Source organism: Varroa jacobsoni, unplaced genomic scaffold (genome assembly GCF_002532875.2).
Source record: "Varroa jacobsoni isolate VJ856 unplaced genomic scaffold, vjacob_1.0 scaffold_773, whole genome shotgun sequence".
Lineage (NCBI taxonomy): Eukaryota > Metazoa > Arthropoda > Arachnida > Mesostigmata > Varroidae > Varroa > Varroa jacobsoni.
The window spans coordinates 53,214-69,637 of NW_019213675.1; the positions used below are offsets into that span (position 1 = coordinate 53,214).

At 40.5% G+C, this 16,424-nt stretch overlaps 1 protein-coding gene and 1 long non-coding RNA gene across 7 annotated transcripts; both read right to left on the reverse strand.

Moving 5' to 3' along the window:
- Positions 1-1,836: 1,836 nt before the first annotated feature.
- On the reverse strand, positions 1,837-6,124 carry LOC147753066 (uncharacterized). 2 transcript variants are annotated; one of them, XR_015312347.1, is made up of 2 exons: positions 5,749-6,124; positions 1,837-3,374 (listed from the first exon to the last, which is right to left on the reverse strand). It is a non-coding gene; the product is annotated as an uncharacterized LOC147753066 (long non-coding RNA). The 2 variants fall into 2 exon arrangements; XR_015312346.1 differs by lacking the exon at positions 5,749-6,124 and adding an exon at positions 4,775-5,383.
- Positions 6,125-8,217: 2,093 nt separating this feature from the next.
- Positions 8,218-15,076, reverse strand: LOC111263541 (uncharacterized). 5 transcript variants are annotated; one of them, XM_022838708.2, is made up of 5 exons: positions 14,786-15,076; positions 14,394-14,460; positions 14,161-14,230; positions 12,593-12,749; positions 8,218-8,465 (listed from the first exon to the last, which is right to left on the reverse strand). In XM_022838708.2, exons 1-5 carry the CDS (start codon positions 14,786-14,788, stop codon positions 8,454-8,456), a joined length of 309 nt encoding a protein of 102 aa, XP_022694443.1. In that variant the 5' UTR covers positions 14,789-15,076; the 3' UTR covers positions 8,218-8,453. The 5 variants fall into 5 exon arrangements, with proteins under 5 accessions (XP_022694443.1, XP_022694442.1, XP_022694441.1 ...); XM_022838707.2 differs by lacking the exon at positions 8,218-8,465 and adding an exon at positions 10,828-11,603; XM_022838706.2 differs by lacking the exon at positions 8,218-8,465 and adding an exon at positions 10,830-11,884 and having other exon boundaries at positions 14,394-14,448.
- Between the last annotated feature and the right edge of the window lie 1,348 nt (positions 15,077-16,424).

Genomic DNA, 16,424 nt, shown 5'->3' on the forward strand with positions numbered 1-16,424 from the left:
AAGATGCAGAGGCTAATGCTAATATAGGTACCGTCCATGTGGCGCCACCAACGTACCATTGTGTCGGTCCGTGTCAGCGGAAATCATTCGCAGAAAACGGCGATCTGGCTCCTGAGCTGTCCATCCAGTAACGAACGATTCGTATATAAAAGGGCACATGGAATATAACCAGAAATCGGCGAAGCGGTCTCTTTAGCCGTTCTACCGCTTTCAAACCGCTTGGTTGTCCTTTTCTTGTTTCTTAGCTTTGTTGTACGATTGCATTGTCTCTCTTCAGTCGATTTCGTTATCATCGCCCAGTGCTCGATGGTGGAGTTGATGTGGCTGCTCATTGTGATTGTCGTTGTCCCTACGACCGCAGCAGCAAAGCCCTTGAAGCTTCTCCAAAATTAACTCGACAAGTTAATGCGGCCGGCATGCGAACTGCCATAAGGCTTTCCGGCTGCTTAGTGAAATTTTTGAGATAAACGGTCTCCATCAAGGTCGCTTATTGGCCGAGGTCTGTTTGGCCTAGCGCAGTCAAGCCTACGTTGTTCGGCGTCTGAGCTACGTTTTCATCATTTTAAAAGGTCGTGCTGTTTCACCCTGTTCCTGGGCGGCTTGTCGCTAAGAAATGGCAATACTTAGGAAGCCTGGGGCGGGGCTAACTAAACGCTGCACAGCCGCTTAATCGACGACCCTTCTATCTACATACTAGAACACATAAAAAGCAAACCGGCCATATGAGTAGTAACACCATCAGCACCAGTGCTAGCAATAACAGTCATAAGATGCGTCCAGCGCAACCAACCGTTTCTCTCTAGGGGTTGCCTTTTTGTCGGCTCGAGCTCAAAGTCCAGCAAAGAATCACGACCATTGTCCTGCAAAGGTAAAAAATAGACGGGGAAGCAAACTGGGGATCGCTATGCCACAACCAGGTTATCATTACGTTCAGTATAGGCCAGACATCTGTGGTGCGGGTCGTTCAATGCATGACGATGCCTTAAAAATAGATGCCTTGACCGTCCAATGGTGGAGGATAAATGGGAAATCCTGGTCCTGCCTGTCCAACATTATATTCTTTCATAATAACTAATATCTATTTGACCGTAACTAAACGGGTAACAAATTTAATAACAATGCTAAATACATATATGTGTTTGTTTACGCGCTAGCAGCTCATCTAGTTAGAATCTATCAATAATAAGCGATCTGCAAACTATAGATGCAATCTAAATCGCGGTGAGGTGCATATTGCTATAGACAAGAAGACTTCATTGAGTACACCAAAAGAGAATAGAGCATTGACAGAGCTCTGATTCGAGAAACTCCTCTAAGCTATTTAAAGCATTTTAAAGGTTATTACTATTAACATACGGCGACTAGCTTTGTCCTATTTTCCTCCGACATCATGGCCAACTTCCATATGTCTATACTGGAACAGGCGAGCTATTGGTGATTTATGTCGCAATGGCTCCCTTCGGTCTGCCGCTTGTCGACTAAATCGCCATTTTATTTGTTAGTGTTTCATCAGTCATTATGGATTTAGCCGTGTTTGTTATTACCATCGCTAGCCATAGTGGATATATGTGACGCACTACTCTATCGACAGACACCAAGTCGCGGTGCGATCGTTATACACGATTTAAAAACAAGTTGAAAAATGAACATGTTGAAATGTTCACTTACATTGTTGAATAATTATTCCGTCTCTGCGTTTCTAAAGGCACCTTCCCATAGAAACAACGATCTTTATATTGAATCTGATCTATTGTGACATTACCTTCATCGAGTCGTATGGAACGTTTTTCCATCTTTCATTATGATATCTAGTAAGCCAAATAAATACATTGTAAATAGTCATATAGATAAAGGTAATGCATACGTAGTTACGTATGATATATTTACAATAGCAAAACAGACAAGCTATACATGAATCTGCTCACTTGTTGGACGATTATACCCAAAATGGCTTACAATACTGATTGACCTTATTTTGCCTGTGCGACCTGATAGCTGTTATCAACAGTAAGGCCTTTATACTGAATCGTACTGGTTTGTATTCAAGTGATATCCTAACAATTGAAGGGAATTCTGAAGTCAATTAAAGAGAATTCCTAAATTATGAAGGACACTACATCCAATTTCGAATGTGCTTTGTGCAAATCTTTTGCCAGATCGTATGTATATCATTTATGACTCTACACGGGTATAATAGAATTTGGGAAATAAAGCTCTGGTATTCCATTCGTCTTCAGCTCTTCTGCTTTGTTCTACTCTAAACCTATATAAGAGTAAAACTGTTAGTGACTAATAACAACTATAATAAAAAGGTCATCGAAAGTATTTTTTAGAAGGGAGTTAAACAGAGTAGTACATTTTTTTTACCGACTTTGGCGCACCTGCAACCCTATGGGCCACGTATTTTCTTAGGTGTCCCTTTTCGTTATTCTTTTGTCGGAACGAACCTTTCTGTATCCAGAACTTCTCGATAATGGGGAGATGAACCTGTGACTTCAGCTTTTCGCGGAATAGATTAAGGACGGTTGTTGATTTGGCCTTGTCTGTATAGCATATACTACCTATATACAGGCATGTGCAAGAATAGATGTTATTTATATACTAAAATGCGGAAGTAATTTCCTAAATCATGAACTGCATATATAATCGACCGTTGCGTTGCTTCTATTTCCTAACAGAGGCAAGTTAATAGAAAGAATGCGCTAAACTTGTTAATGGAATATTTTCAGATGTTTTGCCCACCAGATTACTCCAGGGCAAAGAACTTCGAACATATGGCGCTAGATATTGAAGTAAGTTTTTTGTCGTTCATGTTTTTCCCTAGATATAAAGAACAGGTCCAAGCCCATCTGATTATACGTTATAAATATATATATATATATATAAAAAAAAAAAAATCAACATACACGATCGGTTGTTTTAAATTTTGTATAGCAACGAATAACACGGAATTTAAGGCAACCGCGATACAAGTCGACGTAGTTGTCTACCTGTCGATTTATCTACGTGAGATGAAGTACAGATAAGAGGAAACCAATTAGGTTAGCATAAACGATAAAGCACTTCACGACTAAACATACGCTTCAATCCCGGTAGGCACATAATTAGCATTCGTTTTAGTATCCCGTTGCTGACATGATCAAGTATCTTTCTATCGAGATTTTGCATAAGTATATAGACTGCGTTGCCCGTCACTGCGTTCCGTAATCTGGATCAAGGCGTCGCGGCTACCCGTGAACACGCCAGCATCCGTGATACCCTAGCGGCCAACGTAGTTGTACGTTGCTCTTGGGGGCGCGTTGTTGTCTAGGTTCGAGCCCGGCCATAGACAGACGTGGTTTCTCTTTAGGAGCCATCCGTCTACAATTCGAAACCTAGAGGAGGTGAAAAATGGAAAGCCATTGATGTTACTGGCGCATAAATTCCACAGAGGCCAATGCAGCCGCTAGAAATTGCAAATACGGTTACAGAGGGCGGTGAGCACATAGTACAGCAGTAGATGTCACAGTAGCAACGTCACGGCGCTCTTTCCTTCTAAATGCAAATTTGTCACCCCCAGTCGTAGCTCAAGTATGCCGAAGTATGTGTAATCTTACGAAAAAAAATCACTCACCACGTAACTTGTCCGCTTTAAGTAAGCAAAAGCGTGTGTGCGCACTCTTAATCCCTTCGAATACGTTACAGTTATCTGAAGATTTACCACAACCGCAATGTACGAACAATTCTATGAGCTGAGATCGGGGCACATGGTGAGACTTCAAACGTGTCAAAAGTTTTGACAGCTACTTTGGAAACACTTTGTATTAAAAACTTTACGTTTTAACTATGACACGATCGATTTCAAGCTACATGTTCAATACTGGACAATTTTTCTCTACTTAGTCTTTCGAAATCCATTTGTTTCCTGCTTCCACCGTTTCAGATTTACGACAGTGTTTAACGGCAGCACAAAATGCCCAATTTGAAAAAAAATTAGATTACCCAAGCATCATCTAAAGGTGTAGATGATACGATCTTAAGTTGTACAGCCGACGAATTCGCGCACTTACTTTGCTCAAATTAAACTTGAGTAGATGTTTCGTCATACCTGTACAGGTTTCCAAAGGAGTTTACCACCTTCCCTACTGTTATAATTAACCGAAGGAGGTTCCTATTAATGACTTGGTACATCTTGTTTCTTCAGCAAGAAAAAATGGCTGAAGAGTGAGGCTTTTCACAATAACAAGCCTTCGTTGAGTATAATATAGATAGTATTATTTGTCATCTGTCACAATACTAATAACGTATTCCCAATAAAAAAAAAAAGTAACCAATCCGTTTTCTGTAAAAAGTTTCAACGCGTTGCGATTAGCGTCACTAAATTTAACTATAAGGTCTTATGGTACAACTGGGCCACTCTCTTTTTTGTATGAAATTGGTAAACGGATTGTTGCTACGGGATCTTAGAATTAGTTCCATTTCAGCCTCGCTGCCTTGGTTGTTTTGCTAGTCAACCTTGGACTACCTAAGTTGTGATACTCTGTCGTATCATTCAGGTTGTCGTAAAATTTCGAGATTTAGATAAATCGAAACAGAAGACCGAGGCCTCTTTATACCGAAACGCTTCACACACATCATAACATGTATGCGGTATTCCCACATAAAGCCGTTGGACTACTGATATAATTAGGACAAAGTACAACATAATCCTTGATCACAGAAATTCATATACTATTATTATAGAACGATTATCGTTGGCCGATTACATAGCAGTAGTGACCGTAGACATATTCACCTCACTGACGGCAACGTAATCTCTTATCTACACATCCGTGAAGGTTGTAAAAGTCCTTTTAGTTTGCCGCCTTGACTATTATTCGGTGCATCTCTAGTCTTTGTCCAGTGTCCTTGAGTCATCTTGCCTTTTTCATTTTCCTCTTACGTTAGCTATGACACGTGCGGGCGGACGGCCTGCGAGTGAGTAGTGACAGAAATAGCTAAATCCAGAGTTTATTCGGCCTAGGTTATAAGGTGCTAGACACCTTCGGACATAGCGCTCTAATAATCAGCCTATGGATTTTACTCGTTTTATCAGCTTGTTTTAAATCATCAGCTCTAGTTGATGATATCTGGACTCTGAAACTCACAATATAGTCCATTTTTTGCTAGTTGAACAGGAATATAACATACTTCGGACGATCGATTTTGAAAAGATCGTTTCAATATAAATGTACGTATAGACAGAGATATGTGTTGATACCAGTTATATAGAAACATTTTCCCAAAATTATCCTTTATGTTTATCACCAGCTTTGTTTAAAATTGTTGTTTTAAAGGCCCATTGACGAAGTACGCAATAGTTTAATTGTAAGCCTTTTATTATGTTTTCTAGTACGCCGTCTTACTCGACAAAAACTACTAGTTAATGTAAGTTAACTAAAAAAAGAGGCCTTTTGTTGTAAGCAGTCGCTTGTGTCCGTTATATATATATATATATATATATATATATATATATATATATATATATAGATAAAGAGACACATTGCGTACCTCTCGCGATCATTTAGTATTGAAATAAGTGAAGCGTTCAGTCTGTCTAACTTTGAACGTTGATATAATATGAGATAAGTAGGTTCACTGGCCAAGGAACATATTACGAGCCCTGTTTACAACCTGAAATGTTTTCTTACGCAGTAAAGCACGATCTAAACAAACAGGACATCTACCTTACATTAATTTTTCTTCGTAACATATTCGTGCGTAACTAACCTTGCTTTAAAAACAGACGGATAACCAATCGACACTGCTGCTAGCTTTACTGCAGCTTACAGGGTCGACAAGTTAGGTCTGTTCAGGCAAGTGGCGCTATAAGTCAGAGCAGAGCGCTCTTTTATCGAGCGCCTTTAATAAGAGTGTGTCAAGGCTACCCCGAGGCCACTAGCAGCAGGTCTAGTTTCACTAATGAGGCTTCACAGCTTTATTGAGGACATACAACTACTAATGTACGCATAACTATTACCAAACACGTACAAGTAACTATAATCAATCACCTCATTCGTAGATTTTTTACCACTGTCAATTTGGAAACAATCTGAATAATAATTTTGCTATAGATGTATAACAAAGTCAAATGAATTTTTAGGACATTTTAGATATCTCTGACCGTCCGAATTGAGTTTTCTTTTTTTTTTTTATTAATTTCAGACTTGTTTGAATGCTCACCTATTTTACCCGGCAGATACGTTTAGCCGTTGACGGTTTGACGTTTGCTACGGACTCATTTACAGCTCATTCAAATTGCCTTCGGGAGAATCTGTCCTTTAGAAAACTTTGATGCGTACGTCCTCTGAGTTGTGCACTATTCTTCTAATAATCTGTAAACTATATGGTGTACCTAACGTCAAGTAAACGTCTGTTTTTATACTGTCTCATAGATCAGTTGGAGAAACCCTAGGCAAGTCCACCTAAGCCACCTCTGCTAGACCTTCTAGTAAAAATTACACTGATTAGGTGTAATTCGATGATCCCGAAAATTTGTTTGCACAATAGAAATAATCAAGAATGTTAGAAAAAAAAAAAATTCATATCTCTACCACATTGGAATGGACATTTTACGGTTATAACGGTCGCTGTCACCAAATCTCCCACCGCTATGACTGGCTTCCAGACTAGATATTCTTAAGGCTTTTTGGAGCTCTTTCACAGCATCGCTGTGTACATAGCAGAAATAATAACAAAATCAACATTGGCTTGTGGCCGTGTAGCTTCAGCGTCGGCTAGGAGCCATGCAGAACCAGAAAGGACGGTTAGTGGAGGACGTTCGAGCCTAGGTCAACAGCCACCACAGAAGGAGACCCAATCTGTTTAGATCTATGCCTATTGCATATGTTTTTAGGTGTGATTGATTTCAGCAACGTGCGCCAAATGTTAGGTGAGTCTGGTACGTTATGAATCATGCACATCACACGTACAGCTCGTGCTACACACATATATATATATAAGGGTAGCTTAGTCTAATTCAGTTCCTATAGAAAAAAGTTGAAGTTGATGAAGTTAATCAAAGGGTGGGATGGTTTTTTAGCTGTGAGGGTAAAGATCGACTTGAACGGGTTGCATCAACAAAGGTAAAAATATGTATTATGCTAACACGTCATCCACGGAATTGTGTTATTTCTCAAGTCTGTTGCAATATTGGCCACGCAGTAGTTTCAGCTTTCGGCAAGTGATGTTTAACTTCATAAAGGAAGTCTACCAACGACTATCGGTTACCGAACTGTGTATATCCTTTGAACAATTTGCCGCATCCTTTGTAAACGACTGCACGTAGAACAATACGGATCAATAAAAATAAGCACCATTTTATTCATTCATTGCTAATTATATGCGTGTCCCTAATTTTAGGCATCGATTCGTCGTCCTATCCGGAAAAATTGAAATATATTATTAAATTTTAAATAATTTAAAATACACCTAAAGCGTATTATGTCCAATACAATACCGCGGAAATTTGCGTTGTACTATAAGATGTATGCGTTAGGGCAGTCATAAGTCCGGCTATAATAGAAAATCGTAAAAATCATCTTTAGAAGACGAAAACTTAACTTCCATAGGTCGCCGTTAAATTGTTTGTGTTAATATAAGTTACACTATCGGTCGCAAATCAGTGTCGCAAAAGACCAATAACGCACTATATACTCAAAGTACTGCTGTATATTGTTATATACTAAGATTTTATAGAAGATGACGTGACACTTGTGACGACGTTGCAACACATTGTGCATTGGTGTTGCCGATTTTCCGATCGTTATTTTTATTAGAAAAACTCCGCCTGCTCCATCGTCCATAGGACACAGACCTCTGTACCTCTACTGACAGCGAGATCGGCGCATTTTAATGCTAAAATGACGTTTCCAGCCTAGGAACGGCTGGTCCTGGACCCTGACACCCATTTGGTCTGTAAATTTCAGGATTATAAACTTATTGTCAAAACGACTTTATAATGTAAAATATTGGGCAACCTAGCCTAAGCTTCAGGTGAGTAAAAGCTATCTCTATAAACGCTACAAGCTGAGTCTCTCTCACATATTGACAGCGTTCCCGAAGCGTATGTATGTCGCGCGTTACGCAACAAATTGCTAACCTGTTACGCCATGATAGCTAATGAGAACCGTCTGTGCTCAAATAGGTGCCTAGCTATGCCTTAAATAAGGCTGTAGAGAGAAACGGAAACATGTACTGTATTCTGAAAAGTACCACCGATAAATATGATTAGACATCGCCTCGTTCCCCACCTTCGTTGTGACACTCATGGCGAGAGAAACTTTTCATCGTGAAGACCTTGGAACGATACTTCAGACAGAGAACAAAGATCGGCTTGGTAAATAGATCTTAATACGACATCGATTTAAAACTGTCTCATTGACGCGATCTGTACGCTTGTCTAAAAGACTGCTATTGCCGAATTTGGGTAGAAATCAAATTTTCTCCTGAAATCGGAAACGGTAAATATCGACCCTTAGCTGTAGATAACGGAGCCGCGCATGCAATGCTCAATCTGCGTAACAGTTACCCTAGTTAGTTTGACGAGCGAGCACACTGCTGCTTCTTTCTTCTCCGCACGCTCTTCATCACTGTGATAATTTCGTGCGAGAATGATAACTGCAGCAAAGGGTTCTTCTAGGACGATGCGTATAGCTATTAGCAAATCACACTAGTAACACCCTATCGTCTACGTGGGTATTATTTAATCCAATTTGGATCATAGATGTAAACATTTACTAGATATAGCGCCGTAATCGTACTGTTGGTACTACAAAAAGCTAATCTTGTATAGTAATTTTTATGGCTACATTTTAGGTAGACAAAAAATTCCAAATAGGTCAGCGCAACCTTAACAAACTGCGTGCTCTGCACAATTGGAGAACTTTGACGTATACGCTTTGTAAACTGTCCTCGAAATAATGTAGTATAAAACCAAAAGTATAGAAGATCGTAGTGACAAAAAAAGCAGCTCTTTAAAGAGTATCCCGCTGATACGCGACCTAGGCCAAATCGTATGAATAGCTAGGACAGTCTCAATGCACTGGCGTCAGCGGCTTATCAACCATAGTGGCCTTTAATAAACGACATTATTCAACGAATATAAAATGCCCCGATTGCTTGTAAACTACATGGAATACTATTTTTCAATTTGCTCTCATCAACGATGCACGATTAAGGTAAATTTCTCTCTAAAAAGTAACTGCTGATTACTAAGAAATATATACAGGTCGACTTTAGATACGAACGTTTCGATTATTTGCAAGGCAAACAGGGCAACCATTTTCCAAGGAGACAAAACACCTACCATTAGGCTATAGAGATGGCCAAAATCGTTAGCTTTTTTCTCACATGATGCAGGATTGGCTGAGCATAATACACACAATACTATAGGTGTCTACTTTACGCTGATTCTAGACGCCTTGACAAACAAAGATCTTGCCGAATTTCCCTGAGCTTTTCATTCATATACGAAAACAGCAGACAGGACCCAGAAGTCCGTGGGTCAGGTTAGATAAATCGAAACCGAAAGCATTTGCATTAGGCCACACGAAATGAATTGGCTTAACGTAACTTATCGATCAGTCACAATAGGTTAATACTAATGTTAAAAGATGCGAACTGTTTTATTTTTTGGTTAGTTGATTTAGTAGAAACATAAGAAACAAAGGTCATTTTTCAGTAGCTTAGGGTAAAGGTTTGCTTCGTTTAGAAGGACTAATAGCCACCGAAAACTGTATTTTTTACAATTGAAATTATTCATTGCAGGTGACAGAGTTTGCCACATAAGCGCCATAAGATCGACATAAGTCTAGATCTCTTCAGACTATGCAGAAACAGTGTTTCCAAACGTCATCTTTTTTAAAAAGGAAACTTTACTGTCGTAAAAATGTCGACGGCGAACCCAAGAAGCAGAAGAATATTTTTGCTTTCGCGGACACCACGACTCTGTGCCCATTGTATGCCTTTACCGCTTGCTTCATCGCTAAATAAGGTGATGATTATGGAAAATATAATCCGACATGGCAAGCCATACAAATGAAATTGGAGATGCGATGGGTTTCGAAAGACACCTTGTTTTGTTTGATAGGACAAGTAAACGGCATCAATGCGCTTGAAAATAAAAGACGTCATACAGCCTGTTCGATAACTTATGCCCAAGATGTCCTTTACCTTCAACACTTCGACTAATGACTCGTTTGTTGAAAGCAAGTATTATCTTCTACCATTATGTCTGAAGGCCTTATGAGATATTCTCATAAGCAGAACTAGATCGTTCGCTTTATTTGGGTAGAACTTGAGTTCTAAGGTAGCCGCCGATATTCCGCTTAAGCCTGCCTGAGTAGCACGATTCGCTTTGAGTATCTCAAGATGGGAGGTGTATAATAAACTCGCCGATTTCTCTACGAGCCTAGGCTCTAAATAACCTTGCAACAATATGATATAAGTCGCATTTAGAGGTAAACTTCGGTGTGGATGTATTGCCTTCGTTTATAGAGACGTAATAAATGATTAGAAGCACAGTTTCATTACTGAATATCATTGTTCTGCGCGACCCGCTAACCAGGATCGTGGGGGTGATTAAAATTTCTGTGGGTTTTGGGGGAATAAAAAAGATCATACGCAAGGCACGTATTAGTGTATACTAGCGAAAAGAATTTCTAAGCCATGATAGCCCTCTTTGCTGCTACGTCTAACCGCCACGTGAATTATAGACGCTTTGACTTTTCCTTTCCTTTCCTTTCTCAGGCGCTTGTGTCAGAACAGCTACCTCGTATCGATCAACTTCAACTAGGACATCCGCTTCGCTTGCAGATAACATCATGATCATCGTCATCTTTATTTACCATCTTTATCTACTGAGGCTTACGTCAGTGCTGTGCTTCTTTCTCAACGTGTCTCCCAGTCAGAGCCACCTTCCACCGAGTCCCATTCTGATGTTGCTCCTGCTGCTACGATGGCCGCTTAAGAGGCGTTTGTGATCCGTTTTCGAACCTTTGAAAAATGTCTATGTTTGTTGGGTTACCTGTCGTGAAATAGGTTCGAGCTGCAATGGCCGCCTCTTCGGCTCCACTTCGCTTGGTCCTCCATCTATTGCGGAACTCTGTTGTAGGCTCTCGCCCTTTTGTAGGGCCCTCACCCATATTCGCTTTTCTCTATCCGCTGGCGGCTTCGTCCTAAGAATTCTAGGGGACCTACCCATGAACTCGGATGGCCTTGACGCCAAGGTCGATGCTCTGACGTACTTCCCGCCTATTCTTCGAAACGTTCCTCACTCCCGGCGCCCTTAGGCAAGCAAACGAACCAGTGGGCTCCTACCGCCCCAGGCCCCGCCCGCCGCTGGTAACAGTAGCGGCGGCTGACTTCTTGACAACAAGCTGGCGGATTTCAAGGACGCCGGCCGTCGGAGGTTGACTATTGTTGCTGCATTAGCTCTTCCAGCCGCCTTCCTGGGTCGATCCCCGACTGTCTTTCCTAACCCGTTCCCCCACTTACTCGATGGACCGCAACTACATCTGACTACCATCTAGAGAACGAAGTCGCGGCCAAGTCAGTGAGGTGCGGACACTCTTCGAAATTGCGACCTAGAGTATAGGAAACCAGAACTAAGGGACTATATATTTGAAAAAAAAAATTAGAAAATAGCACATGTTAGAATAATTTTATTCAGAGGTAGAACAACTCGACTGATTAGCCCAGGAAAAAGTGGGAGTAGTGCTAAATAACTCAAGAACCTTTTACATCATGCACCCACGGTTCCCAGCACAAATCTGGCTGATGTCAACATGCGAACTTCGATCTTCAAAGTCGCATCCGGCAAATGCTTATAGAATGCTCCAGAACGTTTGCAAAATAAGCATATATACTGAAAAAAAAGGTGACTTCGTAATTGTTACTGTAAGATAATTAAATAACTGATACATACGATATTTTATTGATGCTACACAATCTTTGCGAACCTTATGCTTATAACTATAGAACTATCCTATTGAAAAACGAATCCATATCGATTATAATGTTTCACAAATGAAAAACGTCAGCAAGTCTTTGCAAAAAAAATTGTTCTAAGAAAATGATGGCTACCTTTGTTTTAATGTACTCACAAGTAGGGGGGGGGGGGGGGGGGGCTTCCGATATATAGCCGAGATCAAATAAATATTTATATTTAACATTTATTTAATAATCACGATGCTTGTCTACCATATTCTTAAGAAGAATATCAAAGAATCTTCTCACGAACGATTAACGATATCTTCTCTCAGAAAAGACGTTAATAAAATGCCGTCAATTTGGAAACTGTGAAGTGTATAATCTGCAATATGTGCTCGTGCAAAGTGCTCAATGAGAATTTGCATCTTATTTTGATGCAATGAACGCAACGCTTAGCATGTATGTTTCGACAAGGGTTTTCCTACAATTCTTCCTTACATTTTAAAGCTCCAGGTTCAGCATTTTTATATACTTCAATGGCCCCTTTTGGGCTAACGCTCACATAGAATTGCCCCTAGTTTGTATTACAAATGATAAATATTTATAAACAAGACTCTAATAGTTGGATAGGTACACAGCTCACCCATGGTATTGGTCTTTTCCACCGTTGGGTACCTGGCTTTCTGCAAAAAAGGTCAAAATCATTAAATTTTCGCGTACTCTTTTGCCCTGCGTTTCCATGATGACTTCCGACGTAGTACGACCTTCTGGCATTGCCGCTCACGCCGCCGCTGCCACTCCTACAGTTGACACCATCATATTATACGTTAGCTATTATAGCCTAAATTTGACGACTGATTGATATTTACTGATGCGTTTCCTTATCCATTTTATAAATATGTATGCATAACTGAGTGCCCGTTAAGCTGTTTGAATATTTCCAGCTGTCGTTTCGTTAGGACGACGGCCACGTTCTTTTCAGTTTCTGCCTGAATGTCATAAAGAAAGTGCATTTGCCTTTTGAATTTTTCCGCCAGGCCGAGCACCCCTGTATTATTATCCATAGACCATGGTCGGGCCTTGATCTATTTCAGGAAGGTCGTGGGTGGGCAGAGCAGATATGACATGTAGCAGGAAGGCGGCCTCTGGCATTCCCAGTCTTGGCCCCGTTTTTGCTGCTATTCTTAGAATACGACTCGCAGGGATACAGCCATGCTTTGAAGCGCTGAGGTTCCCTTCGGCTACATGCTGCTTGCAGTGTCTTGTCTGTCCCTGATAATGGCCGTTCCAAGAATAATTTTGCCGGCGAAAGGAGCACATCGTTACGTGGAAGGGTGCGTTGTGTCCGCTATTATAGTATTATACATCGACTACACAAGTACTCAATAAGTTGACTTGCTCCGTTCCCCTTTAAAATTTACAGATCCTGATTAATGACCTTACGCAAGACAACCCACTGAACTAACCCTTATAGAATAGATCGCGACAGGCACTGATAGCCTGCCCCACGCGCCAACAAGCTTCTTATCATTATCAAGATAGCAAAAAATGCTAGTGCATGTAAAGACTGAGAGTAGCGATGAGTCATTTTAAAATTGTACTACTATTAATCAATACCCATTTAGTAATTGAAATAATTAGTCATCGATAAAAGGAGTAGTAAGAAAGCGTAACTTATAGCCGTGGTTATTTTTATAGCGTAAAAACTTGGATTCAAATATCCTTTTCCACTAGTATTTAGACACGAATGTTTACCTCGTCGTTATACGTTACAGCCAGTTGAAAATAACGAGATATTTTTCTATTCAAAACAACACCTTTGGCCTATTGTTTGCTTATATATATATTGCCAGTTTGTATTATGATCCTGCGGAAATCTTACCACACTACACTTCTTAAACACAATGCTAATGATGTTTTACTTTAAGATACCGAGTTTATTCGCCAATTGACTGAAGCAGAAGAAGAAGAAGAATAGCTTATTCTAGAAATTGCGAAAGCCACAACGCTTTGAAAAACTGGGTTAGACCTATATGGAAGGTCAAATTTGCCACCATATGGTCAGCACCAATGTATCGCATGTTGTGATACAATAAAAGCTATTTTATTTAGAACTGTTCCTAGGACTATAGCTTTCTGCAATAAAAAAATATAGGACCGCTTGGAGAAAATATTCTCCGTACGTTTTGTAAATGTTACACTTTACCATACCATTTCCAGTTGAACTCCTTAAAAGGCAGACGCCTCTGGCTGCCCGATAAGATTAAGCACAGCGTAGATCCTATAAAAAAAAAAATACATGGCTAAGTGGATCCAAGGCCGCATGGATATCCCTGAGATATAATGGCTATAATATGTATATAAAAAGTTACTTGAAGTTTAACTATAACATGTAAACAATACATCTACGTCCTAAATTAACCATGTACTAATACGTTACTCACGATTAAAGGGACACATTCGAGCGCTGCGGAATTGTCTGTGCTCGCAGCGGCCAACCTGAATGGAAAACTTAGAGTAGATTTATATACATGAATATTATGATTTAAATACACTTTTATGATGTCAAATGGGAACTTGCAATGTTAAGGACATAAGGGAGTGGAGGAAGCCATCCGATCTGTTTAGTAACGAACAATAGCACATTTAATACACCCGCTGATTTTCATTCCGCCTGTGAGTAGCCTAGTTCGTACCTTTTTTGCACGTGATCTGTAAAGACACTAGCCACCACTGTGTGTGGTTACTTTTCTGAGCCTGAACCCCAATGCAAGTTCAAAGTTACTCGGCCCAAATATGAGTTCTGAATTCAAGCTCGTTATAGTTATTCGATTACCATATTGCACTTTTCCCGTTACTCCTTTGCAATTCACTTGTCGTGGTTTGCCCACAGCCCTGTCTCAGTTGCACTGTCCAAATCTTCATTCCGTTACCCTACGCTTTCACGGGATGCATTCAAATGAGTCAATGCAAAGAAATAAGACGCTTATCTTCTCCTCACGGAGAACAACGAGGAAATCCTTCAATGGGCTGATGTCCTAACATAAGGATTTGCCTTTGAATCGTACCGCCACAGCACGTGCCACTCCATCTTGCTTTCAAAACGAAACTTTTTTTTTCTCACTGAATAACGGTTGAATCGACTCTTGGACAGAAAACGAGCCATTCGTGTACAGAGAAGTCCGTCTACCAAGTGAAAATTCCTGGCCACGGCAGCCATGTAGGATGACGGAGTTTTTGCACGTTAGCTTCTCCAGCTTTACGCTACTGCATAGCTCTTCTTTGAGTCGCAACAGCATAAAGAATTCTAAATCCAGGCACTCAGAATGGTTAAAGTTTTTTTAGAAGATGTGCCGTAAGGCGTTCCCGGCCGATCTGTCTGTCAGCTCATACAACCTGGTACCGGCGTGGTCGGAATCCAGGACTACGCGCACCGTCTTTCTAGTAGCCCAAGCCAAATGAAGTTTGCGGGAGAAATATATATGTATGGCATTCTTTTTTTTGGCAGCAGAGTTCTGGAGTCGCAAAAAATAATTGCATTCAGGTTGCTGGACGTCAGAGTACCAACGTCAATAAGGAAACGTCGAGCCCCGTTAGCTAGATACCCAAAACAGAGAAAGGGAAGGATTACTGGCAAACGCAACGCACTTCAGTGGTGCTCTACCTCCACTGTGCCCTCCTGGGGAAAAATGCTGTTGTTACCAAAATACATTGAGCTCAGCTTGTGCAGCGACCACGAGTCCACAGTGAGGTTAAGTCTCGCGTTCTGTCCGCACTTGCGCTTCCGGTCTTTCGGGAACTCCCTAACCACCTATAGGGGCGGTATTGTAAATCAACATTTTAATTGGGGCATAAAACCTCTGAGCACTCAAAGCTCTGAAAGACTCTGCCTATAACAGAGCTTTCATAGGTCATCTCCAAAAGTTAAATTGTGAAAGGCAGATCCTTCTGTAAAACATACGTTGTTCAGGCGACATCGAGAAGGCACTGCCAAGCTAACAGCGCTCGCTGTTCGCCTGAAGGTCTCATCCGACTTAGCTTATATACGCTATATATATAATACGCATATGAAATAACCACAGAGAGTTATTTTGATATGTCACGCCTCATTTAGTTAATGAATGTAATATTAAAAAATTCATTTCAAGGTTTCTTCGATATTTTTAGCGTAGGACATAATACTCTGCTCGTCTGAAGAACACTATTGACGGCGTCTCCTAAAACTATGAATATACGGCGAAACTCATAGTCGTATCAATGGACATGTGTCACCGAACTACCTAGCAAGCGTATAAGACGTCATATAATAGATGAATGGATAGTTGTGTTAACCTTTATAATAATCCTTTTTATGTCAATGACGATTAATTCCAATTTCGTCTTTTCCTTTAGGCTCAGCAGCATTTTCTATGGATGGATGGATGGATGGATGGCTGCACGTGCAGCATATGATGGATATAGTGGACCCTAGGTAT

Excerpts from the sequence above, each read along its gene's own strand:
- LOC111263541 (XM_022838705.2), bottom strand. Across the intron at positions 14,231-14,393 it reads TCGAATGTGTCCCTTTAATC|GATCTACGCTGTGCTTAATC; the intron begins GTGAGTAACGTA and ends TTTTTTTTATAG. Across the intron at positions 12,750-14,160 it reads AAGGAGTTCAACTGGAAATG|GAGTGGCAGCGGCGGCGTGA; the intron begins GTATGGTAAAGT and ends TGTCAACTGTAG.